This window comes from Marmota marmota, unplaced genomic scaffold (genome assembly GCF_001458135.2).
Source record: "Marmota marmota marmota unplaced genomic scaffold, marMar, whole genome shotgun sequence".
Taxonomy (NCBI): domain Eukaryota; kingdom Metazoa; phylum Chordata; class Mammalia; order Rodentia; family Sciuridae; genus Marmota; species Marmota marmota.
In genome coordinates, this window is record NW_025999949.1 from 38,022,192 (window position 1) to 38,046,602 (window position 24,411).

The window sequence follows — 24,411 nt, forward strand, 5'->3', positions numbered from 1 at the left end:
CACTGAGGGGTCCTTGTGTCTCAGGAGGGTAACACCTATGGACTCTTAGCTCTACTTGACAAGGACGTTCTCTCTAAAAGTCTGAGGGTGTTCTCCACTGGTCCTCCCTTGCTGCTAGGGTAAAGTGCTCCTTCTAGCTGCTCTTCTCTGACACACACACACATCTCTCTCTCTCTCGGGCCCCCAGCTACCACAAGAGCTGCTGCCCATTCCTCTGGGCAGTCCGGCCCTGCCGTTTTGGCACGCGCTCTTCACTCCGCCCACCATGGCTCTGCTTTGATCGACAGACTCCTACTACCCTTTCTTCAAAGCCTAGCACGAATAGACGACCACCTCTCCGGATCATTTGGCCACTTGTCCTTCCCACCCACCCGAAATCAGGGGACGTTCGCGCTACCGCGGCGCCCACCAGCGCAGAGGAAAGGCGCTGCCAGCTGCGTGAACTCCCCGGGCCCCGCCTCGGGCAGCGTGACTCCACCCCCCGGCTCCCACGGGGCACTGCGACTTCCGCTCGGGACCTGGCAGACCGGAAGTGTCGCGTTGCCATGGCGAGGCCGGCGCGGGGCCCGCCCCCGCGGCGCTGAAGGAGCGCGGGGCCGCCTGGCCCGCCGCGGGGCCGGACTGAGTGCGCAGCCTGCGGGCCGAAGGTGACTCGGGGCGGCGCGGGGAGGGCGGCGAAGCTCGGGAGGGCCGGTGCGGAGGAGGCGGGCTGCCGCGGAGCGCCCCTGCGGCCCCGATCGGGCAGCGATTGCCAAGGGTCCGGAGAGGCTTCCGGAAGGGCCGCTTGCGGAGGCCACCAGTAGGCGTGTCCCATTTGTCCAAATGGCAGGTGTGGTTCTTGCAGCCTGCTGGTCATGTAGGCAGTACCTATCTAGGTCTTAATTTCAGATGTGGACATTAGGGCCACAGAAAAGAGACTTGTCCACTCTCGGTGCGTGCTTTGGAGTCAGGGGAAAGGAGAAATTGGAGCCACTCAGGGATTCAAGGGACCTCACTTTTAGGCGGGACTGTGGGCGACGCTTCGCGAATTGGGGTCAGGCGTGAAGTAGTAATCAACCCGTGAAAAGTGCTTAAGCTGATTTCGCCTCTGGCTGAACCAGACCGAAAGCTCAGGGCCTGGTGGGGTTGATTTCCACCGGTTCAACGAGAAGAGGTGTGTATGGAGTTATCCCAGGCGCAAGGGGGCCAGAGCAAAACTAGCCCTCCTTTCTTCCTGGTCCTTGTTTGGGATGCAGGCGGAGGCCAGGGTACCACGGCGTTCTCTCAGGCTCAGCAGTGACACCTCCTGGGGGGTCTTTGCTCCCCAGGTGTTTCCTGGAAGGACTAGGGTTTTCCTGAAAGATTCCTCTTGTCTGTGGCAGCCTGGTATCCAGAGTTCCCAATGAACCAACTTGGGGAACTCCAGCATGAAACTGAGTGGTCTTAGAGGCTGGTGACTGCCAAAACCTGCACAAACCTTGGCTGCTCCGTGTTTGTCACTGTGATGGACAGCTTTGAGAGGCCAGCTGCCTGACCCTGTTCCAAGTCTTCCCATCACGTTCAGTGCTGTGATGGACAAGCTTTAAGGAGGTCCGTTTTTCTCCTGATAGCTGGGCTGGGTTTTCCCCTATTAGCTGAGGCCCACCTCCTGTATCTTTTTTTTTTTTAATTTTTTTAGTTTTCGGCGGATACAACATCTTTGTTTGTATGTGGTGCTGAGGATCGAACCCAGGCCGCACGCATGCCAGGCGAGCACGCTACTGCCTGAGCCACATCCCCAGCCCACCACCTCCTGTATCTTGAATAGCCTTCCTGGCATCCTCCCTCACCAGCTCAGGGTATGCCTGAACTTTGCTTTCCACCGAGGGTTGTCTTGGCTGGCAGGCCCCAAGAGAGGGGGCTCTGTGTCTTTGGGCTCAACTTTGGGTTCTGTGTTTTAGGGATTTCTGAATCTCTGGTTTGTATCAATATCTGGTTACTTGTATGTCTCCATTGCATGGAGCTTAGGAACTTCAGTCTTAGGCATCCCAACAGACTGTTTCAGCCCCTAGATTCCACACCTGCTCAGCCCCACCCCAGTGCCTATGCCACATCTACCCATTGGCCAAGAGAAGACATCTGGGTGGCAGTTGAAGGCTCTTCTCTCACCTCTAGGCTTTCTTGGAACTACCTCCTCGATGTGCCTGGCATGTTGGTGTGCACAGCTGAGTGAACCTTTCCTTGTCCCATCCCGTGTCCCATTCTGTTGGTACCCCCAATGCTGGCACATGCAGTGGCTGTTCTCCTGTTTGTCCACCAGTTATTGAGTGCTTCCTGTAAGTCAGGCATTGGCTGAGCTCTGAGGATACAGCAGGGAAGCCAACAGTAAGCGGCATGTCAGAAATTAAAATGTGTTGACAATGAGGTGACCATAGAAGACTGCTGAGGAAGACATTAGACTTGATCTGAGATGCCAGAAGGAGCCAATGATCCTAAGATTTGGTAGGAGAACTTTCCAGATAGAAGCAATAGCTTCCATAAGGTGGGGTGAGGTTGACAGTAGGCAAGCCTATTCTGTAACTATCTCGGGTTTGACTTTATCACCCAGCCACATCTCCAACTCCAATCCTTTTAAACTTTGTCCATGCTCATAGATGTGTGTGTCCTGGTAGTTCACGGTGGTTTTAATTTGTACTTTTCTAAGTTTGAAGGGTGTTGAGCATCTTTTCATGTGCTTTATTTGTATGTGGTGCTGAGAATCGAACCCAGCGCCTCACAAGTGTCAGGCAAGTGCTTTACCACTGAGCCACAGTCCCAGCTCCTTGGCTGTATATCTTATTTCATGAAGTGTCTGTTCAAATCTTTTGCCTGGAAAAATGACTTGTAGGCCCCTTGTGTGAAGGTACATGCTTGTAATCCCAGTGATTTAGGAGGCTGAGGCAGTAGGATCAAAAGTTTGAAGCCAGTCGCAGTGGTGCATGCCTGTAATCCCAGAAACTCGGGAGGCTGAGGTAGGAGGATGAGAGTTCGAAGCCAGCCTCAGCAGATTAGCGAGGAACTCAGCAACTCAGTGAGACCCTGTCTCTAAATAAAATATATAAAAGGTCTGGGGATGTGGCTCAGTAGTTAAGCGCCCCTGGGTATCAAAAAAAAGAAAAAAAAGTTTGAGGCCAGCCTGAGCAATTTATTGAGACCTTGTCTCAAAATAAAAAATAAAAAAGGGCTGGGAATGTAGAACATGCCTGGGTTCAATCCCCAGTATGAGGTATGTAGGGGGAGAGACAATTAGAAAAATGATTTGTCTTAATAATTTTTTTTGGTGATACTACAGATTGAACTCAGGTCCTTATACATGCTAGGCAAGCTCTCTGCCACTGAGCTGCAACCCCAGCCCATTTATTTTAAGACAGGATCTTAGTAAGTTGCTCAGGCTGGCCTTGAGCCACTTGTGTTTGTGGGACTACAGGTGGCTATTGGGCTACACTCTCAGTCCAGCTGGTTCCTAGTTTCCTTCCTTCTTTTCTTTTCCTTATTATTTTCTTTTACAGTACCGGGAATTGAACCCAGAGACACTCTACCACTGAGCTGCATCCCCAGCCCTTGTTTTTTATTTTTATTATTTTTTTTTTAAGAGAGAGAGAGAGAGAGAATTTTTTTTAATATTTATTTTTTAGTTTTCTGCGGATGCAACATCTTTGTTTGTATGTGGTGTTGAGGATCGAACCCGGGCCACACGCATTCCGGGCGAGCGCGCTACTGCTTGAGCTACATCCCCAGCCCCTATTTTTTTTTTTTAACACTTTAAAAAAAAATTTTTTTTTCATAGCTTTGTTTTATTTTACTTATGTGGTGCTGAGGATCGAACCTAGGGCCCTGCATGTGCGAGGCGAGCACTCTACCGCTGAGCCATAACCCCAGCCCCCCCCAGCCCTATTTTGTATTTTATTTAGAGATAGGGTCTCACTGAGTTGCTTTAGCACTTTGCTGTTGCTGAGGCTGGCTTTGAACTGGAGACCCTCCTGCCTCAGTCTCCCTAGCTACTGGGATTATAGGCAGCTGCCCCTGTGCCTGGCTGTCTTTACTCTTTTTTGAAGTACTTTTACTTGGGGTTTCTCTATGTTGCCCAGGCTGGCCCTAAACTCCTGGGCTCAAAGTATCCTCTTGCCTCAGCCTCCCAAGCTGCTAGGATTACAGGCATACACTACCACGCCTGGCCAGTGTCCCAACTTCTGCACCCCACTAAGAATGTTGGGGTTCAGAGGAATCTGCTTGTGTGCATGTCTGTCTCTGTCTCTGTATATGTGCATATATGTATACATATGTGTGTGTGTGTATATATATATTTTAGTTGTTGATGGACCTTTGTTTATTAATTTATATGTGGTGCTGAAAATCAAACCCACTGCCTCACTCATGCTAGGCAAGTGCTCTACCACTGAGCCACAACCTCAGCCTGGAATCTGCTCTTTTACACATCACAGGTCCCCTTTGTCATGTTCCTGATTTTTTAAAACTTTGTCATCCTATGTATTGTGTCCCTCTATGATTTCTTTTCCCAGTGACCTTGGGGGATATCTCTGCTCTGCCAGCCCCCACCTTTCTTCCATCCAGTTTATAGGAATTTGCTGAGTAATTGTGAACTGTCTTCCCTGGGATGTCCCCCTTGTTCTTGCCTTGTTTGGATGGGGTCTCAGACAATGTGGGCATTGTTGGTCATCTAGACTCCACAGGTCTCCTGTTCTAAGTCTGGGATATTCAAATACCTCTTGTGTCCACAGCTCCCAGGCCTGAACCATAAGCAGCAGCCCTGCTGCCAGATAGATGTCTTGACTGCTGCCCTATCTTGACTAGGCTCATTCTCTGAGGGGGAGTAAGTTTTGAGCCAGAGCAAACCCAGGGTTATAACTGGGTTTGCTGTCCCCTTCAAAGCTCACTTTTGTGATTTTGGTTTTCTCACTGTTGTACTTGGCAGACCTTAGTTTCCAGATCTATATAGTGAGGGTCCCATGGGGCATTAGAGCCCCAAGGCTAAATGAGGCTGCTCAGTGGAGTGGTGCCTGTGGCCCTGGCTTCTACTAAATTTGTTTTGCAGGGGCTGCTGGAAGTCTTCCCTGTCTTCTTGTCTTTCTGGGAATCTTGGCTTTTAGCGTCAGTGCTCATTGAGTCTCTTTTTAAATGCAGATGTCTCTGGCTGCCTATCTGCTTTCATTTGGGCATGTCTTCTGACACTTTTCTGTGAGTTTATTAGATGTGTTTTGGAGTCATGTGGCAAAAGGAAAGGAAAATGAGAAGGGAGATTTAGAGCCTGCCCTGACTTCTGGGGAGATTCCCCCCCCCCCAGATTCTCCATTGCTGACAGATGCTGCTGCTAGAGCTCACAATTAGTCTGGTCAGACCCCCATGTGTTTCACGCATAGCTCTACCCCCAGGCCGGAGTGGGCTAGGAGAATGGCGGGCATAGATGTATGGATGGCGTGGGTCCTCCTTCCTCACAGGGTGGTCAGCAGACAGTTGTTACTGAGCTAAATAACATTTCATTTTGTAGATCAAAAATAGTGGAAGCCCAGTGTGGTGGCTTAGCGTGTAATCCCAGCTACTTAGAAGGCTAACAGAGAATCACAAGTTCAAGGCCAGCCTGGGCAACTCCGCAAGACTCTTTCTCAGAATGGGGGGTGGGGAGAAGTGCTGGGGGTGTAACTCAGTGGTAGAGCACCTCTGGGTTCAGTCCCCAGTCCTGCCAAAATAGTGGAAGTTTTCTATTTCATACTGTTCTGCTAAGTGTCATGCCCAGAGCACATGAGAAGCATCCGGAAAGGAGGGGAGGCTTTCTGTGGTATTGGTGGTACAGAGGGGGTGGAACCTGGGGCCCTGAACACTTGGGATCTTCCTGCCTCCACCTCCTCAGTAGCTGGCATGGGCCTCCTCACCTGGCTGCCTCCTTTTGATCTGTGTGTGTTAATTATTTAGGGAGGTGAATAGCAATCTTATCTCAGGACTTGTGCCCTCTCTCCTTGGGCACAAGGAGCCCTTTGCTGCTATGCTGACCTGAGTGACCTGAGTGACTTTGTCACTCTCTTTGTGTTTTTGCCCAATTGATCATCTGTCTTTTTTTTTTTTTATTATTTATTTTTTGGTTAGACACAATACCTTTATTTTGTTTATTTTTATTAATTTTTATGTGGTGTTGAGGATCGAACCCAGGGCCTCGCGCATGCTAGGCGAGCACTCTACTGCTGAGCCACAGCCCCAGCCTTGATCATCTGTCTTTTGACCTTGTAGGATTTTTTTGTTTTGCTTTTATAATATAAACTTTGAAAATTTAATTGGATTTATAAGTTTCTGGGTTTTGTGGCAAGCTTAGGAAGGTTTCCCACTGTGCTGGGACCACAGAACGTTTTCCTTTTTGTCCTTCTTGTACTCCTGTAGCTTTGCTTCTCTCAACATCATGTGTGTGCTCTCTGGAGTTCATTTTGGTGGGAGAAGTGAGGAGGGCCCTGCTGTTTCCCAGTAAGTAAGTGCTTCTTACTGTGGCACTTCATACCTAGCGTCCTTCCCTGTGCGGCCCAGTGGACCTCTGGTGGCGCTGTGGGCTCTGAGGGGCTCTCCCTGCTGCCCTGAGGACCACCTAGGCTCTGTGCACTCCTTTCTAGATGCAAGTCCTCCTACTCGGGACCATTCCATCTGCACTTCCTGGCCTTTTCTCACTGTGGCTGCCCATTGCTCCCCAGTCTTGCCTTTTATCATCTCCCTGGACTGTCCTCATGTCCATTCCTTGCCCCATACCTTTCCTCTTCATCCTCTGGCATAATCTGATCATGTCATGCATTCATCTGAGAGCCTTCTTGGTTCCCACAGCTGGTGGACAGAATGCTGTACTGTCCACGCAGCCACCGAGCGGGCTTGGTTCCCCTGCATCCATACCCTGTGCGTAGCACACAGCACATGTTCTTTCTCCTCCTGGCCCTGACCTTGTCCCTGTGCAGTGGCTCTGTAGCTCTGCTTCCCGAGGGTGGTCTTCACGTGGTCCAGGTGCAGCAGTAGAGAAGTCCTTTCTTCCATGCCCTGTCCCCACTCATTCATTTCTTGTTTTACTTTTTCATGTTTCTTATGCCTAGATAAGTGTACAGGCTGGGGTGATGGCTTAGTGGCAGAGCGCTTGCCTAGCACTGGGTGTGAGGCCCTGGGTTTGATCCTCAGCACCACATAAAAAGAAATAAATAAAATAACGGTATTGTATCCATCTACAACTAAAAAAAAAAATAGATAAGTGTACTTGTGTGTGTGTGTGTGTGTGTGTGTGTGGTGGTGTGGTGCTGTACCACTAAGCTACATCCTCAACATTCTTTTCATGTGTGTGTGGGGGGGTAACAGAGGGTTGAACTCAAGAGCAATTGACCACTGAGCCACATCCCCAGCCCTATTTTATATTTTATTTAGATTAGAGACAGGGTCTCACCGAGTTTCTTAGTGCCTCGCTTTTGCTGAGGCAGGCTTTGAACTCACAATCCTCCTGCCTCAGCCTCCTGAGCTGCTGGAATTATAGGTATGCACCACCTTGCCTGATGCCAGCACTCTTTTTTTTTTTTAATATTTTAAATATGTAGATGTACACGATACCTTTATTTTATTTATTTATTTTTACATGGTGTTGAAGATCGAACCTAGTGCCCTCACATGTGCTAGGCAAGCACTCTACCACTGAGCCACAACCTAGCCCTCGATGCCAGTACTCTTTATTCTTATTTTGAGATAGGATCTTGCTAAGTTTAATGAGGCTGGCTTTGAACTTGCTGTCTTTCTGCCTCAGCCCTGAGTTGCTGGGATTAGTGGTGTGTTTCACCATGCCTGGCTTCCAATAAGAGTTTATTTAATTAATCCCCTTTGATAGACATTTAGTTGCTTTTCTGTGTTTTATGTCATAAATTCTGCTGCATTGAGTGGCCGGATGGCACTTCAGGTACTTCACAATGAACACAAGGAATACCCCAGTGATGAGCCCTGGGGATGGCCTGCACTGCCTCCTACATCCACAGTGATCAGAGTGACCATTTGTCCTTCACTGCGTGGGGCTGCCCATGGCCTCAGGGTACAGGCCTTTGAGCGTAGAGCTGCCTCCTATGGGTCCTCCTCCCCAGTGGCTAAGCAGGCTTCATGTGGTTCGCTGAGACCCCCAGGCACAGTTCTCATGGCATTTTGCCGGCCCCAGCACCTGGTGCCCACATGTTGCAGCCCCTCTCCCAAGGCACTGCATTCTGCCTCATGTTGACAGATGCACGCTATAGACATTGTTCTACAGAATGGCTCCATGTCATTGACTGTTTTTTTCGTACTGGGGATTGAATCTAGGGGTGCTCTACCAATGAATTACATCCCAGCCCTTTTTATATTTTATTTTGAGACAGGGTCTCGCTAAGTTGCTGAGGCTGGCCTTGAGGTTACGATCTTCCTATCTCAACCTCTTGAGTCGCTGGGATTACAGGTGTGCTCTACTGTGCCTAGCCATGATTTACTTTTCCCAGAATGATGGGCGTCTAGGGAGTCTCCCATTTTTTGCCATGATAGATATTGGTACAAACAATATGAACTCTTCTGGTTGTGAGTTACGGGAACCAGTTGCAACAAGCACAAGCATCACAGAAATGTAAAGTCCCCCAGAATTGGACTGAAGGAGGCACGCCAGGATGCCAGGCTAGCCATGTTGCTTCCTGGGACTCCTGTACTGGCTGCCCAGTGCTCTCTGCTGCCCACTGTGTGTATGCTTTCCCCCATGGTATACAGCCACAGCAGGAGGACTCTCTTCCTGCCTCCCTGACACTATCCTGCCCCTCTGCCTGATTTGCTTTCGGGCTTCAGAGGGTGCTCCCAGAAGGGCTGTCAGAGGGGACATTTCAGGCCTGGGGATGCACTAGCACCCTTGAGGTGCACCTGTATGCACCCTGAGAACAGGAGCCTGTAACAAGTGCCCCAGCTCTTCCCCTTCTTGGCATTTCTCTGTAGCTCCTAGTGTCTTCTTTCCTTCTGTGAACAGAGTGCACCTCCACCTGCCTCGTCCCTGTCTCTGGACAAATAAGGTGACTTGTGCTTCATAGCCATCAGACTCTGGGCTCTCACTGTACAGTGGGGGTCTTGAGGTGGGTGTGTGAGACACTGTGGTGGAGCAGTTAACAGGGCAGCTCTGGGTTAGGCGTGGGGATGATGGCGAGGACCTGCTGGAGGAAGGCTGTGGCTGGGGGCAGGGTGGGGTGGTGCTGAGGGTGTCAGGCCAGGGAAGTCAGGTCGTCCTAGAGCCGTTGGAGCCTGGGCTGGGTCTGGGTGCTGCCTTGATGCTGCCCCAGGGTGCTCTCTGCCGTCTAGGGGTGGCTCAGTGGTGGCAGGCGGAGAGGTGGGGATGGGCCCAATATCCATCTGGGAGGCTACTCCCCACGGGGTTCCACTCTTCTGTGCAGCGTGCCTGGGCTTGGAGCTGAGAACTAGAATAAGTCAACCAGATTATCTGTTTGACATTCCAGGGAGGCTTGGAGACGATTTGTGGTGTGGTGGCCATTTGTTGGGCTTGCCCACTTTGAGGTTGGCTTCTGGAGGACGGTTAGGCAGGCAGCATCTGGGGAACTAGGGCACTGGAGTTTATAGCTTTACTGGGTGGAGGTGGGTGCTGGACACCCCTGAAAGGCGACTGTCTGGGGTGGGTGCCTGCACGGTGGGCCTGGGCCTCCTTGGGCTCTCTGGGCACGTCCTTTCAGAGGAAGGAGTCAAGCAGGGTAGGGACTGACCCTAGCTCAGGTGGAGACTGTGCTCAGTCAGCCTCCAGCAGAGAGCTCAGCAAGGTGGGTGCATCCAGGCGTGGGGACTGTTTTGGGGAGCCATATGGGGAAAGACAGAGCATCCCATGCTCACTCTTTTCATAGCAGCCAGAGGGTTCATGCTGCATCCTGAGGGGGCCTCAGAATGAGAACATTAAAAGTCAGCTGTGTTCCATTTGAAAAATGGTTGTTGCCAGCATGGTGGCCACACCTGTGATCCCAGCTGCTCAGGAGGCTGAGGCAGGAGGATTGTGAGTTCAAAGCCTGCCTCAGCAAAAGCGAGGCACTAAGAAACTCGGTGAGANATTCTCAAAACAACTGCCATATATTTATATATATATATATATATATATATATATATACACACACACACACACATACATATACACACAAATAAATATGTAAATATTTATTTACTTATTTATTTAAAGGATTGGGGTATAGCTCAGTGTTAGAGAGCCCCTGTGTTCAGTCCCTAGTCCAATATACACACACACAAGAGAAAGTGGTTGCTGTCCTCAGATTATTTTTCTTCTGTAGGACAAAAGCATCAGATATCTTTACATCAGCCAGGCTTGGTGGCACATGCCTGTAATCCCAGCGGCTTGGTAGGCTGAGGCAGGAGAATTGCAATTTCAAAGCCAGCCTCAGCAACTTAGTGAAGCCCTAAGTAATTTAGCAAGATTTTGTCTCAAAATAAAACATGAAAAGGGCTGGGGATGTGGCTCAGTGGTTAAGCACCCCTGGGTTCAATTTTGCCAGTGCAAAAAAAAAAATATATATATATATATCTTTCTACCCAGTGATGGGGTGGGTGTGGCTATTTGATCAGGTGGTCTTGGATCATTTTCTTTACCTTCATTGGACAGAGATGGGGCAGGCAGGGCAGTGGGCCTCCCTCTTTGCTGTGACCTCTTGGGGCAGACTGGGGCCACTTCCCTGACAGAATCCTGATGACAGAGAGATGCAGGTCCCACCTTGTCAGCCCTGTTGGGGAGGAGGATATCTATCTACCATGGGTGGCAGCAGGGAGGACTCTGTCACATGGCAGGGTCTGGAATCCTTGTCCTTATGCTGGAGGAGCTAGCAGGGTACCTGCAGAACCCAGCCTGGTTGTCTTGAGTAGGGATGATGGACCTGAGAGGGTGACAGCAGGACTGGGGAGTCTGGGCAGGGTGTTGGGCTGGTTTACGTCAGCCCTGGCCCTAGCAGTCTACAGAGGTGGCCAACTTTGGAGCAGGCTGCTCACAGCAGAGTTCTGTTGGGAAACCTCTTGACCTACGGAGAGCATACCAGTCCAGGGCTAAGGGCCCTACTGGTTCTGCCCCTAGGAAACTCAGACCAAGCTCACAGGGGCTAACTCTACCAGGTCAGACCTGTCAGAAGGGACCTGGCCAGCCTAGCGGCATCTGGCGTGGCAATCCCCTTCAAGGCAAAAGGGGTGTTTGTTGAGACCCTTGGCTAGGGGAAAATGGGGTTAGTGTCTAGGTTGCCGAGAGGCCTGGCTGTGTGGAGAATAGGATTCTGGGTCACCGTCTCTGGGCAGTGTGTGACTGTTCCTTCTGAGGATCAGAGCAGTGGGTGACCATAGCTTGTGAGGAAAGGGGCCAAGATGGGCACTCCAGCAAGGTTGTACCTCTCAGCTTACAGCCTAAGCTGTTTGCCTGTTGGTCCCTGTAGACCTCAAGCCAGGTCGGTCACCTGTGCCTGTAACCATACAGCCCAGGTTCCCAGGATGGTTGGAGTGTTGGCTGGCCCGGTCAGGGAGGCTGGCAAGGAGCAGGAGCATTTGGTAGAGTGAGGGGCTGGGGAGCTGATCAGTGGCCAAGATCAAGGAGGCAGGGCGTGAACCCAGGGACTCAGGGGCAAACTTTGCCCCACACAGCACACAGGGATGGCTGGCTGGCTGGTTATGGGCAGTGCTCCTGGCTCTGCTCCCAGCGATGTACCTGGGCATCCCCTTCTGCAGAGGGTGGGTAGGGAGCCTGAGGTGCCCTTCATTCTGCCTTTCCTAAGTGTGAGAGCTGAGCAGCCCCCCAAGGATTATTGCCCTGCACTGTGTTCCACAGGTAGAAGGTGGGCCCCACACAAGGCAGGACCCCAGGGTGGCTGGGAGTGGTCTCACCAGAGCCTCTCTGCCCCACCCTCTGAGCTGGCCTTGATGTGCTTCCTTATTTGCTCTTCAGGTGTATGTGGCTGCCAAAAGGGGAGGCTCCCCTGAAGACACACTGACAGGCGCCTTGTGTCCTCTGTACCCTGGCTGCCTAGGGCTGACCTTATGTGGCCCACCTCATTGGTCCTGCTGTGCCGACTGGAGCACCATCAGGAGGGTGCAGGCAGGGCCAGGCCATGACTGCTCCTTGACCCCAGCCAGGCTCCTGAGGCCTAGAAAGAGCAGAAGCTCCAAGGGGCTCTCAGGGCCCACTGTGGATTGGCCCTGCCCTCCCTCTCCCTTGGCAAGGTACCAGGAAGCTAGAGCTTTGTTATCTGGGTAATTAGCTTCAGACCCTGGACTGAGTCCGGCCAGGTCTTAGGGCTACGTCCCACAATAGGTGTACCCTGATCTCAAAAGGGAAGTGAGGTGCTGCCTGTCTGGAGACCCTGCTATCTGAGCAACCGAGGGGCCAGGCCTGCGTGGGACCAGCTGTGGCATCCTTACACGCCCTTCCTTCTTGGGCTGTGCCCCTCAGGGCTGCCTGGGCCTGATCACAGCCTCGCCAGGGGCCAAGGGCACAAGCCTCAGGAAGGGAATGCCCTCAAAGGTGTCTGTCCAGCCAGCTGCTCTGCCACTCAAGCCTGGTCTGACCCCCATCCCCTGCACTGTGGTACCCCCAGCAGCCCTGTGGGTAGACACCCCCGACCATGGCTGAGCACCTGGAACTACTGGCAGAGATGCCCATGGTGGGCAAGATGAGCACCCAGGAGCGGCTGAAGCATGCCCAGAAGCGGCGTGCCCAGCAGGTGAAGATCTGGGCCCAGGCTGAGAAGGAGGCCCAGGCCAAAAAAGGCAAGTGGAAGCAGCTGCAGAAGGAGGCAGCTGGCCGAGGGCCCCCGAAGCAAGTTGTCTTCCCACCCAGCGTTGTCCTTCTGGAAGCTGCTGCCCGAAATGACCTGGAAGAAGGTGAGTGTACTTGTCCCAGGGTGGTACACAATGGCACTCCCATCCATGTGGGTGTGGCCTCATCGTGTGTTGGGCTCTGGGCTGGGCCTGTGCCCGTCCAGCACTCTTGGGCTTTAGCCACAGGGCAACCAGGGTCTCTTGTTAGGACAACCCACACTGAGACAGCTCTTCTTCAGCAGAGGCCTCATGCAAAAGGTCCTGCTGTGAGGCAGGCCAGTTGAGAGAGTACCAGGCTGCAGGGGGCGCCCATCAGGGCCTGCAGAAGCATCCAGTGTATGGAGCTGAGCAGGCTGACAACTCTCACCGCCTCTTGTAAGGATGCTAGGCTGTGGGTGAGCGCCCTGGCCTCTGCCAGCTGTTCCCTGAGTCCCACCTCTGCAGAGTAGGGTGGTAATACATACTTCCAGTTGCAAAGAGTAGGGCAAGCTGACCCAGAGCCCACACGGCTGACCCCTCTCGCAGCTGCCCTCAGTGTTCCCTTTGACTCCTTCCTTACCATTGGAGCCTTCCCAGCCTGATGACAGCCTGACCTTTCTGCAAGCCCCTCTTCCTCTCCATGCCTCGTATTTGTAACCCACTGAGTACAAGGCTCTGGAGTCTGGGGAGGAGACCTCTTGATTTTTCTTAAGGGCTCTTCCTGTCTCTTTTGGGGGCAGAGGTGAGGAGGAGTGGGCAGTGACTGTGCAGGAGCCCTCCTGAGACCTGGAGGCTGAGAGGGGACCTGTAGAGAAGGGTGCTATGTGTGCCACAGGCCTAACCACAAGGAGCTGTGTCTTACTGCTGCATGGCCAGAGAGGACCCCAGGGACCTTGGCAAGAGCGTGGTCTGAGATAGGATTTCTGAAGGGGAGCAAGGGCAGGGACAGGCACTGGTTGAGGGGCTGGGCTCAACATCAGGAAGATCAGAGGAGTGTAAGCCCTACGCTGGGAGCTTAGGGTGGAATTACCGGCAAGCTGTCTCACAGGAGGGCCGGTTCTGCGGTCTTAGGGGTTGGGGGTCATGATAGGAGAGGGGCTGGTGCTGCTGTGTGTGCGGCCTATTTGGGGCAGACAGACACCCCAGGCTCCTTGAGTCTGCATGCTTCCTGCCATCTATACCAGCCTTCTTCTCCCTTCCCTGATCCCTGGACATCAGCATCATGGGCCCAGGTGGCCTTGGGCCAGGGATGGCGTAGGCCAGTCAAGGCCTCACCCAGACGTCACCACCCCCTTCTTACAGTCCGCCAGCTCCTCAGGAGTGGAGTCAGCCCCGACCTGGCCAATGAGGATGGGCTGACAGCACTGCACCAGGTCAGCCTGTGTGCGGGTGGGCAGGGCAGGGGCTGGCAGGGCTCAGGCCGCTCAGGCTGTGTGTTTGCAGTGCTGCATTGATGATTTCCGAGAGATGGTGCAACAGCTCCTGGAGGCTGGGGCTGACGTCAATGCCCGTGACAGCGAGTGCTGGACCCCCCTGCATGCTGCAGCCACCTGTGGCCACCTGCACCTGGTGGAGCTTCTCATTGCCCGGTAGTGTCCATTGGGCCTTTATCATGGAGGGGCTTTCTCACAGATGGCAGCTCATGTGGCTATTCTGTGAAGCTGGTCAGGTCCTGGCTTCCTGTGTCCTCACCTCTGTCCATCCTGCTTGAGACCCCTGGGGGATAGTTTGGGCCCACCTGGTAGGCTGGACCACCAGCTCTGGATGGAGGGCCTTCTCATGGTCTCCCCTGAGAAATGCCATTCTGGTTAGGGTTGAGGGTAGAACTAATAAGGAGGTAAGGGGAGCAGAGAGGCCAGGTGGGTCTCGGAGGGTGTGCGTGGGTATAGGTGAGGACTTTTCTCCAACAGGAAGGAAGGTGGAGTGGGGAGTGGTGGTAAGCCCTGTAACTCCAGCTACTTGGGAGGCTGCGACAGGAGGATCTCAAGTTCAAGGCCAGCCTGGGCAACTTAGATCTTATCTCAAAGATTAAAAAAAAAATGTTTTGGTGGTATTGGGGATTAAACTCAGGATCTCATGCTAGGCAGTCATTCTACCACTAAGCTATATCCCCAGCCCTTTAAAGTAAAAAAATAAAAAATAAAAAAGTAAAAATTAATAAAAGGACTGAGGATGTAGCTCAGCTTTTGCCAAGGGCGGACGTGGCTTTGGGTTCAATCCCTAGTTACACACACACACACACACACACAAATAAATAAATAAATACATAGCACTGGGGATTTTACTTAGTGTTAAAGCACATCTGGGCTCAGTCCCCAGTACTGGGGGATGGGAGGAGGATGGAGCAGAGGAGGTTAGTGGCTCCCTCAGGTTCAGGAGCCTGTCCTTCCTCCCCCAATCCTGGGCCTCTCCAGTAGATGAGAGATCCTCGTGTGGGTGACTGGCTGTTGCCATCACACATAAGTGCCTCCTCTGAGTAGAGCAGTAGCCATGCAGCAAACAGGCCCCCCGGCTCCCCTTGGAGCTGGTGACAGGCTGCAGGTGGGTTCCAAACCTTAGGCAGCCCCTCTGTGTCCTTTGCTCCCCTCAGCTCCCCTTCCCCCAGGCCTGCTTCCCCTGATCTGTGGGCTCAAAATCAGCAACTGCTTGGCTTTCTTGCTTCACTTCTCCCTGGGGTCCCCAGAGTGCTGCGTACCTCCTGCAGATGTCCCCTGTATTTATGGGGGACAGATGGGTGCCTTGGGCCTTGAAGCCCAGATGGGTAGACTGCAGGATGGCCTGTCTGCCTGAGGAACAAGATCCAGAGCTGAGGGGCTGCCAGATGAGCCCAGAGGCTTCCTCTCCCAACAGCGGCTAGAACCTACGTGTCCTCCCCATGTCTGCTGGCACTTCCTGAAGGCAGTCCGAGGCTGAGGGCTTCTGCTCAGGGAGGACTTGCTGAAAGGGGACTGGGCAGCCGGCAGCTCTCATCCGTCCTCCCTGCAGGGGTGCTGATCTCCTGGCAGTCAACACTGATGGGAACATGCCTTATGACCTGTGTGAGGATGAGCAGACACTGGACTGCCTGGAGACTGCCATGGCCAACAGGGGTGAGTGTGCTGTGCCTGCCTGCTCGGGTGGGCCTGGCCATTCCATCTCTGAGCCTGCTGCTCCACAGGCATCACCCAGGACAGCATTGAGGAGGCCCGGGCCCTGCCAGAGCTGCTCATGCTGAAGGACCTCCAGAGCCTTCTGCACGTTGGGGCTGACCTCAATGACCCGCTGGACCATGGAGCCACACTGGTGAGGACTTGGCCACGTGGAGGGGGTCTGTTGAGGGGCTGGGGGCTTGTTGGGTGGGTGTGGGACTGGGATTCAGGGCGGGGTGGCCTGCCTGCAGCTGCACATGGCCGCCGCCAGTGGGTTCAGTGAGGCAGCTGCCCTGCTGCTGGAGCATGGAGCCAGCCTGAGTGCCAAGGACCTCGACGGCTGGGAGCCGCTGCACGCTGCCGCCTACTGGGGACAGGTGAGTGTGGTCAGGAGCAGATGCTGAGCGGGCTCTTGGCTGCGGCTCAAGCCCTCAGCAGCCCCCACTGGCTGGCCTGCAGGTGCACCTGGTGGAGCTGCTTGTGGCAAACGGGGCCGACCTGAATGGGAGATCCCTGACGGATGAGACACCCCTTGGTGAGCTCCAGGGCTGCCTCCACCTGGGGGAAGGGACAGGCAGGGAGGGCCCCTGTGACGCTTGTGGTCATCTCTCAGATGTCTGTGGTGATGAGGAGGTGCGGGCCAGGCTGCTGGAGCTGAAGCAGAAGCAGGATGCACTCTTGCGAGCCCAGGGCCGTCAGCGCTCCCTGCTGCGCCGCCGCGCCTCCAGTGCAGGCAGCCGCGGGTGAGCTCCCCCCACAGTCCATCCCCAGCCCCCATGTCAGCCTGCAGGTGGAGCTGCCAGCAGAACTAGGCCGGGTCTGAGGGACAGCTGTGTGTCCCCTCTCACCTCCACCACACCCCGGCCTTCCAGGAAAGTGGTGAGGCGAGTGAGCCTGACCCAGCGCACCGACCTGTACCGCCAGGAGCATGCCCAGGAGGCCATCGTGTGGCAGCAGCCACCACCCCCAAGTCCAGAGCCGCTGGAGGAGGATGAGGACCACCAGACAGACGCAGAGCTCTGGCTGCCACCCCCAGAGGTGAGAGTCCTGGCCTTGTGCTACCCACCTTCCACGTGGCTTTGGCATTGGTCCTAGGCTGTGACCTGGCATCAGTATGTGAGTTTCCCATTCACATTGGTCCAGTGTGGAGCTGGGAGGACCAGTGACCTTGTGCTCCTAGGTGGGCCATGCTCCTCAGGGCTGGGCTGTTGTCCCCCTGCCCCTCACGGTTGTTCTTCTACAACCAGGTAGCCTAGATCCTGAGGCCAGGGCCAGTAAGAGGAGCTGCCTCCTGACAGCCTTGGGCCCTGATTCTGCTCACAGGAAGATGACCCTGAGGTGGCCAGGTCCCGCAATGGCCGAGTAGGGGGCCCCCCAGGGCGGCACCTGTACTCCAAGCGGCTGGACCGGAGGGTGTCATACCAGCTGAGCCCTGTGGAGAGTACCACCCCAGACACCCTTGTCCGGGACAAGGCCCACCACACCTTGGCCGAACTCAAGCGCCAGCGGGCTGCTGCCAAGCTCCTGCGCCCACAGCCTGAGGGGCCTGAGGCCCCTGAATCTGCCTTGTCTGCTGACCCCGTGTCCTCCCAGCCGGACTGCGGCTGCAGGGCAGGCGGGGACCCACCCCTGCTCAAGCTCACAGCCCCATCTGAGGAGGCCCCGATGGAGAAGAGGCCATGCTGCTTGCTCATGTGAGGGGCTGTACCCATTTCCAGGCCAGCCCGAGGCTTGCCCTGGAGGCCCACTCAGGGTGTGCCCTGGAACTGCAGGTGGGCAGACACCAGAGTCTTCCCCAGCTTCTACCCCTCAGGACAGTGGACTCTCTGTTGGGGATGGACTTTAGGCAGAGCCATATCTGCAGGCATCTGCTGCAGAGTGTTTGTCCTGTGACGCTTGATAAAGGGGTGTTTGTCGTCAAGCCTTCCAGTGTCTCCGCTGGGGAGGGGCAGGTGGTGCTGCTGGACAGGTGCTGCCCATGCCCACGAGCAAGCACTCAGGCCTGTAGGTGCGTGCTGGGGCTCGCAAGTAGAGGCCTGGCCCCTGTGTGGGAGGGAGGCCCAAGGGCCATTGGGCAAGAAGCCTGGCCTTTCCCCACACCCTCCCTGCTATATTCGACTTCCTGGAAGCACTGTTAACTCTTTGTTTTCCTGAGGGCAGTAGGGTACTTTAGAAGGAAGCTCTTTTCGGGCCAGAGCTGAGGGGGACCATACCAAGGGGCAGGAGTCCTGACCTGCCCAGGGAGGGCGTCTTTTTTTCCTGGATTCCTGGGCCAGAGCCAGTAGAGCAAATCTGGCACGGCCGGCATCAGGCACTTCCCAGGGGCAGTGGTTCCCCAATTCGTGGCATGTTGCCCTGATCCTGGGCCCTGGCTGCCAACTTCTGCCTGGGCTGGTATAGGTGACAAGCACTTGGCCACTCAGGCTCTGAGCTGACTGGATACCATGTGTAAGGATGAAGGGGCCCCTTAGGGGCCTCAAGCTGGAGGGCTGAGGGCACTGCCAGATCATCTCTCTGTCCACAGTAGGCAGCCCTGCATGGCCACCCGCACTGGGTGGTATGAGTTTAGGCTACCCTCCTCTCCTTGCTGGGTACTGACCTGGTCTGCTCAGTGTCCAGGGCCCGCCTGCCCTTCTAGCATCTGTGGTTGGAGGGTTGCTGCCCTTAGCAGGTCTGGGGGAGGGCCAGGGGCTAGCTGCTGGTTAAATTTAGTGAGTGGGGCGGTACCTCTGCCTAAGGTCCACCTACCACCACAGCTGCCACTTGGGCCCTGATGCCAGAAGTCAGGCAGTGGCTGGCTCTGACTGGGGCCGGGCTCATATTAACCTGTCCTCTGATGTGAGGGCCAAAGGACAGGCCTGTGAATTGGGCGGCCATTGTGGCAGCAGAACTGAGAGGTGCAAGTTGAGAGAGGTATGTGTGTGTGTCTGTGTGCATGTGCGCGCGCGTGCATTCCCCACTTAGAACTCCTGGCGGCTTCTCTCCCAATCTGCAGAAACAGGAGCCAAGGCTCCCCTTCCGTCTAACCAGCTGCTACTGCCCAGCTCAGAGGGCTGCCTTCCCGACTGTCAGTTCACCCTTGCATCTGGCTGGCCTGGCAGCCTGCAGAGCCAAACCCTGGGAATGGCCTGTGAGCCTGTGGAGGTGGGGTTCTGGGGGCCTATCGCCGTTGACTTCCTGCTCTCTCCACCAATCAGGAAGGAGGGAAGGTGACAGGCTATCCCCCCCCCCCCCATGCCTGGGGTGTGGCCCCAAGGGCAACCCCAGGCTCCTGTGTGTTGAAAGGGTGTGAGGGCCACCTGGGGCAAGGGGTTCGCCTGCCCTGTCTCCAGCCCTCCTCCTCCCTCCAGCCCCTTGCAATGCTGATCAGGGACCAAGGTCCAGCTGCAGTGTTCTTGTAGTCTCTGGGCCATGGCCATTGCCCTGGTGGAACTCAGAGTCTCTACTCCTCACTCGTCCCCCCCAGCCCCCCCAGCATTCCTAAGGTCTGGCTGTCACCTAGGAGACAGGTCTGTCTGCTGGCCTCAGAAAAGATGGGGGTGCCAAGAGGGCTAGGCCTCAGCAGTGCCCTGCTGGGGTAAATCCAGTGGCTACTGGCTCCAGTCTCACCGTAGGGGTCACCCCTAGCCAACTCTGCCAACCTCTCAGGTCCACTAGGCCCAGGCATTGAGCCCTCCCCTCCCCCAACACCAAGGCCGTCTCTCCCTACCCCCCATGTGGGTCTCCTGCTCTCCTGTCATGGGGACACTGGGCGGGCACTGGGACTCACCCCAAGCCCCGCCTGCTGCCTCACCCACGCCCTCTGCCTCCCTGGGGCAGAACTGTGCCCAGACCCTGGGGTGGAGCCGAGGCGGCTCCAGCTCCTGCAGCCCTTTGTGTCCCTTTCATTGGAGCCAGTAGGCTGCAGGGAAGCGGGTGTCCTCTTACGTTGAGCTCCCTGGTTCAGGCTTCGTCTCCCATCCTGAGCTCCCAAGCCTGGACCCTGCTGCCCCCACCACCCCCTCTGGGCCTGCCACCTCCTGAGCCACCTTCCTGCCTGATCTGAGCAGAGTCATGGCCTTGAGAGTAGGTGACCAGAGCCGGGCTGCAAGGAATGGGCTGAGGGAGAAGGTGCTGACACTGGACTCCATGAACCCGTGTGTGCGCAAGGTGGAGTACGCCGTGCGTGGCCCCATAGTGCTGCGGGCCTTGGAGCTGGAGCAGGAGCTGCGCCAGGTACGGTCCTGAGGCCCTGCTACCCTCCTGCTGTTCCTGGGCTACTAGATCAGCCTCTGGCCCAGCGGCACTTGGGACAAGGGCTGTGGGGGTAATGGTGCCCAATCTGGCTGCCTTCTCCCTTTCCCTCCCAGGGTGTGAAGAAACCCTTCACCGAGGTCATCCGTGCCAACATTGGAGATGCACAGGCCATGGGGCAGAGGCCCATCACTTTCTTCCGCCAGGTGAGGCTCCTGTACTGCTTGTGTCCCCTTGCTCCAGCCATCAGTGTGCCCTGACCTCATCATTCCGTCCTCCCAGGTCTTGGCCCTCTGTGTCCACCCAGGTCTCTTGGACAGCCCTGACTTCCCTGAGGATGCCAAACGAAGGGCTCAGCGCATCTTGCAGGCTTGCGGGGGCCACAGCCTGGGTGAGTGCTGGTGCCAGGCGGGGAACCAAGCCCCGGGAAGAAGCAGAGAAGGGTGGATCTCTTGGGAGGGTTGCGGGAGGACTAGCCACTTTCATGGGTCTGCTCTGCTCTGCTCTGCTTGCCGGAGTCCAGGGGCCTATAGCATCAGCTCTGGCATCCAGCTGATCCGTGAGGATGTTGCACGGTACATCGAGAGGCGAGATGGAGGCATCCCTGCTGACCCCAACAACATCTTCCTGTCCACGGGTGCCAGTGATGCCATCGTGGTAGGCTGGGCCAGGGCAGGACACAATGGCTCTTCATCTGTGGTTCCACAGGGCGGGGCATGGGTGCAGCCCCTTGGCCCTGCCAACACTGCGCTCCTCCCCCTGCCCACAGACGGTGCTGAAGCTGCTGGTGGCTGGTGAGGGCCGCCGGCGTACAGGCGTGCTCATCCCTGTCCCGCAGTACCCGCTCTACTCGGCCACTCTGGCGGAACTGGACGCGGTGCAGGTGGACTACTACCTGGATGAGGAGCGCACTTGGGCACTCGATGTGGCTGAGCTGCGGCGCAGGCTGTCTCAAGCACGTGACCACTGCTGCCCACGCGCGCTCTGCGTGATCAACCCCGGCAACCCCACCGGTGCGCCACCTCCCTGCCCCACCTACCCTGACCCCTCCAGCTGCTACATGCTCCTAGGCCTACCACAATGGGTCAGTCAACCCCCACTGTCCAGATGAGCAGGGGTGGGGTGCTGGGTGCCCGCAGTTGACCCTGGCCGCGCTGCTGTCCCCAGGGCAGGTGCAGACCCGGGAGTGCATCGAGGCTGTGATCCGCTTCGCATTCGAAGAGGGGCTCTTTCTGATGGCTGATGAGGTGCTTACAGGGATGCGCAAGGGAGGGTGGCTGCGGGTCAGCGGCCCGCCGCGTGACGACAGCGCCCCTGCAGGTGTACCAGGACAACGTGTACGCAGAGGGCTCGCGCTTCTACTCCTTCAAGAAGGTGCTCACCGAGATGGGCCCACCGTACTCCACGCAGCAGGAGCTTGCCTCCTTCCACTCAGCCTCCAAGGGCTACATGGGCGAGTGCGTGTGGGCCGGTGGGGGGGGGTTCTTGGACTCCAGCCACTTTCCTGCCCCCTCTTCCCGGCTGGGCCTCGACCTTGACGCCTGCCCTACCTGGCAGGTGCGGGTTCCGCGGTGGCTACGTGGAGGTGGTGAACATGGACCCCGAAGTGCAGCGGCAGATGCTGAAGCTGATGAGTGTGCGGCTGTGCCCGCCTGTGCCGGGCCAGGCCCTGCTGGACATGGTGGTCAGCCCGCCAGCACCCTCTGACCCCTCCTTTGCGCAGTTCCAGGAGGTGAGGGAAATGAGGCCAAGGGCATCTGGCGAGCCAGTTGGGAAAAGGATTGAGGGCTATTGTGTCCCTGCCATGCCCTGATTGTCCCCTCCGTGGCTGCAGGAGAGGCAAATGGTGCTAGCTGAGCTGGCGGCCAAGGCCAAGCTCACGGAGCAGGTCTTCAATGAAACTCCTGGCATCAGATGCAACCCAGTGCAGGGTGCCATGTACTCCTTCCCTCGAGTGCAGCTGCCCCCCCGGGCGGTCCAGCTTGCTCAGGTCTGGTGGGGCAGGGCAGGGTGGGGCGGAGGCCTGGGCATAGAGCTCTGACCGGCCTCCACACCGCAGGAGCTCGGCCTGGCCCCAGACATGTTCTTCTGCCAGCGCCTCCTGGAGGAGACCGGAATCTGCGTGGTGCCTGGGAGCGGCTTTGGGCAACTGGAGGGCACCTATCACTTCCGGTGAGACCAGGCCCGCACAGCCTGCCAGTGCCTGCTGTGCCCCCTTTGGCTTATAGCTTGCCCTTTCCAGGATGACCATTCTGCCCCCCATGGAGAAGCTTCGACTGCTGCTGGAGAAGCTGAGCCGTTTTCATGCCAAGTTCACCCGGGAGTACTCCTGAGGCCACCACAGGGACCAGGCTGGGCTGCCTGGACTGACTTTGCCCAGGGACCTGGTGGTCTCTGGACCCCTGAGAACTTGCTGCTGCCCCTTGGGGGCTGGGCATCTCTCTCTGCCAGTTCCTAATAAAGCTGAGTGTGGTTATGACTCTGGAGGGGTGAGCCCCACTTCCATGGGTGATGACTCCACCTTTGGCTGCCCCGACTACCTTCATTGCAGGCTTGGGGACCCCACTTAAGGGACACCAGGGCCCATCTTGAGGAGCAGTGGTCAAGGTGGGCTCCCAGAGAAGGAACCTCCTGTCTAGTATCCACCTGCTAGTCCTAGAGACAGCACCTCATGGGCTGGCTGTCCATTCCCTTGGTCTGACAAGTCACATAAAAATCAGGTAATGGTACCAGTAAGGACAGGCCACCTGTGCCTCCTGGGGCAGCCCCAGATCCGTCAGGGAGGAGATGAGACTTGATAGTGAATCACAGGGGCAGTGGCACCAGAGAACCCCCATCAGAAAAAGTAGCCTTTTCTGAAGAAGAAAAAAGGTGTGTACTTCACCCCTACTCTTCCTCTGCCAGCAGGAGGGGGCTGGCTGGGCTCTCTCCTACTGGGGAGTGACAGGGCTCAAGGTGGCAGTGCCCACCTGGGTTCTGCAGGAGGAGGGGGAGATCTCAGTGCAAATGTAGCCCTCTTGACTGGGAGGCCTGGAGGCAGAAAAGGGATGCTGAGGGCAGAGTACCTTGAGGAAGTCCCGCGTCCTTGCCTCTGAGACACAGGATGGAGGGCCCGTTGGGTGCACCCTGCAAACACAGCTGTGGATCATATTTGATCCGCAACAGTGTTCCTCTGAGGTAGGCATGGTAGTCCCATTTTATAGATGAGAAAATTTGGGCTCCAAGACTCTGGAAGTGACGGGACACTAGTGATTCAGAAGCCACAGACATAAGCTGGCTGTCCTTCTTACATGCAGAGATACACAGACTTTGAGACATTTTTTTTTTTGGGGGGGGGGAAGGGTACTGGAGATGGAACCCAGGGTCCATCCCCAGTCCTTTTTATAAATTTTGAGATAGGGTCTTGCTGAAGCTGGTCTCAAACTTGCGATCCTCCTGCTGCTGGCTTCCAGAGTTGCTGGAATTTCAGGCCACCACGCCCAGGCTGGAGATGGTTCCTCAGCCTCATCCTGTCCTTATCCCCAGAGGGCACAGCTCTGGGCAGCAGAGACTGCACTTGGGTCTCCCTTTCAGGGTCAGAGTCAGGAAGGGTTGGGCCTGATTGGTCAGGCTCTCCTCATTGCGGGGCAGGAGCGGAGGGTAGGGGCAGTGTGGTTGGCTGTGTCCTGGTTGAGCCCTGGCCCTGACCTTTCACGTAAGACCCCCGCCTTCCGCGGCCCTCGGTGGCTAGTACCTTGGGGAGAGGGCTAAAGCCACAAGCACAGCGGAGGACCAGTGACAGAAACACAGTCGACAGGTCACTTCTCCAAGGGGGCTGGATACTGGGAGGTACTTATAGAGCAGAGCGGATAATAGGGGGTGGGGCAGGGCTAGTGACCACTGAGCGGAGAGGATGATTCCTATACTGGAGGCCAGCCCCTGGCAGTGGAGGCCACCACGGATTCCTGCGCATCAGGAGCTGGGGCTAACGGGCTGCCCTGCTCAGGCTGGCCACCAGGGGCGCCTGGGAGCCAGAGAGCCGACGCTCTGGGCCGGTCAGGATCTCAGTGGCTCACGCGGCTTTCCAGAGCGGGGCACGGGCTGCCGCGGGGCTTCTGCGGCTTCTCGCCCACGGTTTGCGTCCACACTCCGCTCCGGCTCCGGGGGGGGGGGGGTGGTGTGTGTGACCACAAGGTTTCCCCGGGACAGCGGTACGGAGCTGGGGGTACCGTGGAGGAGGCGCCATGAGGCCCAGCCCAGAGGGGCCTACTCGCCT

General features: G+C 56.0%; 1 protein-coding gene across 10 annotated transcripts; it reads left to right on the top strand.

Annotated features, from left to right (window-relative positions):
* Window positions 1-509: 509 nt before the first annotated feature.
* Window positions 510-22,635, top strand: LOC107143036 (alanine aminotransferase 1). Of its 10 annotated transcripts, none has more exons than XM_048802364.1 (22): window positions 514-647; window positions 11,945-12,219; window positions 12,594-12,879; window positions 14,014-14,168; window positions 14,239-14,384; window positions 15,781-15,884; window positions 15,953-16,077; window positions 16,154-16,300; window positions 16,383-16,458; window positions 16,537-16,666; window positions 16,848-16,961; window positions 19,973-20,138; window positions 20,273-20,362; window positions 20,439-20,547; window positions 20,680-20,813; window positions 20,926-21,169; window positions 21,324-21,403; window positions 21,477-21,613; window positions 21,714-21,888; window positions 21,991-22,146; window positions 22,216-22,328; window positions 22,399-22,635. In XM_048802364.1, the coding sequence occupies exons 3-22, from the start codon at window positions 12,621-12,623 to the stop codon at window positions 22,487-22,489; spliced, it is 2,751 nt and encodes a 916-aa protein (XP_048658321.1). In that variant the 5' UTR covers window positions 514-647; window positions 11,945-12,219; window positions 12,594-12,620; the 3' UTR covers window positions 22,490-22,635. The 10 variants fall into 10 exon arrangements, with proteins under 10 accessions (XP_048658326.1, XP_048658321.1, XP_048658322.1 ...); XM_048802365.1 differs by having other exon boundaries at window positions 12,597-12,879; XM_048802367.1 differs by having other exon boundaries at window positions 12,597-12,879; window positions 14,098-14,168.
* The last annotated feature ends 1,776 nt before the right edge of the window (window positions 22,636-24,411 follow it).

Coding starts and splice junctions, on each gene's coding strand:
- LOC107143036 (XM_048802364.1), top strand. CDS start 12,621: ATGGCTGAGCACCTGGAACTACTGGCAGAGATGCCCATGGTGGGCAAG. Junction 16,459..16,536: donor GACGGATGAGACACCCCTTG/GTGAGCTCCAGG, acceptor GTCATCTCTCAG/ATGTCTGTGGTGATGAGGAG. Junction 21,404..21,476: donor TCTTTCTGATGGCTGATGAG/GTGCTTACAGGG, acceptor GCGCCCCTGCAG/GTGTACCAGGACAACGTGTA.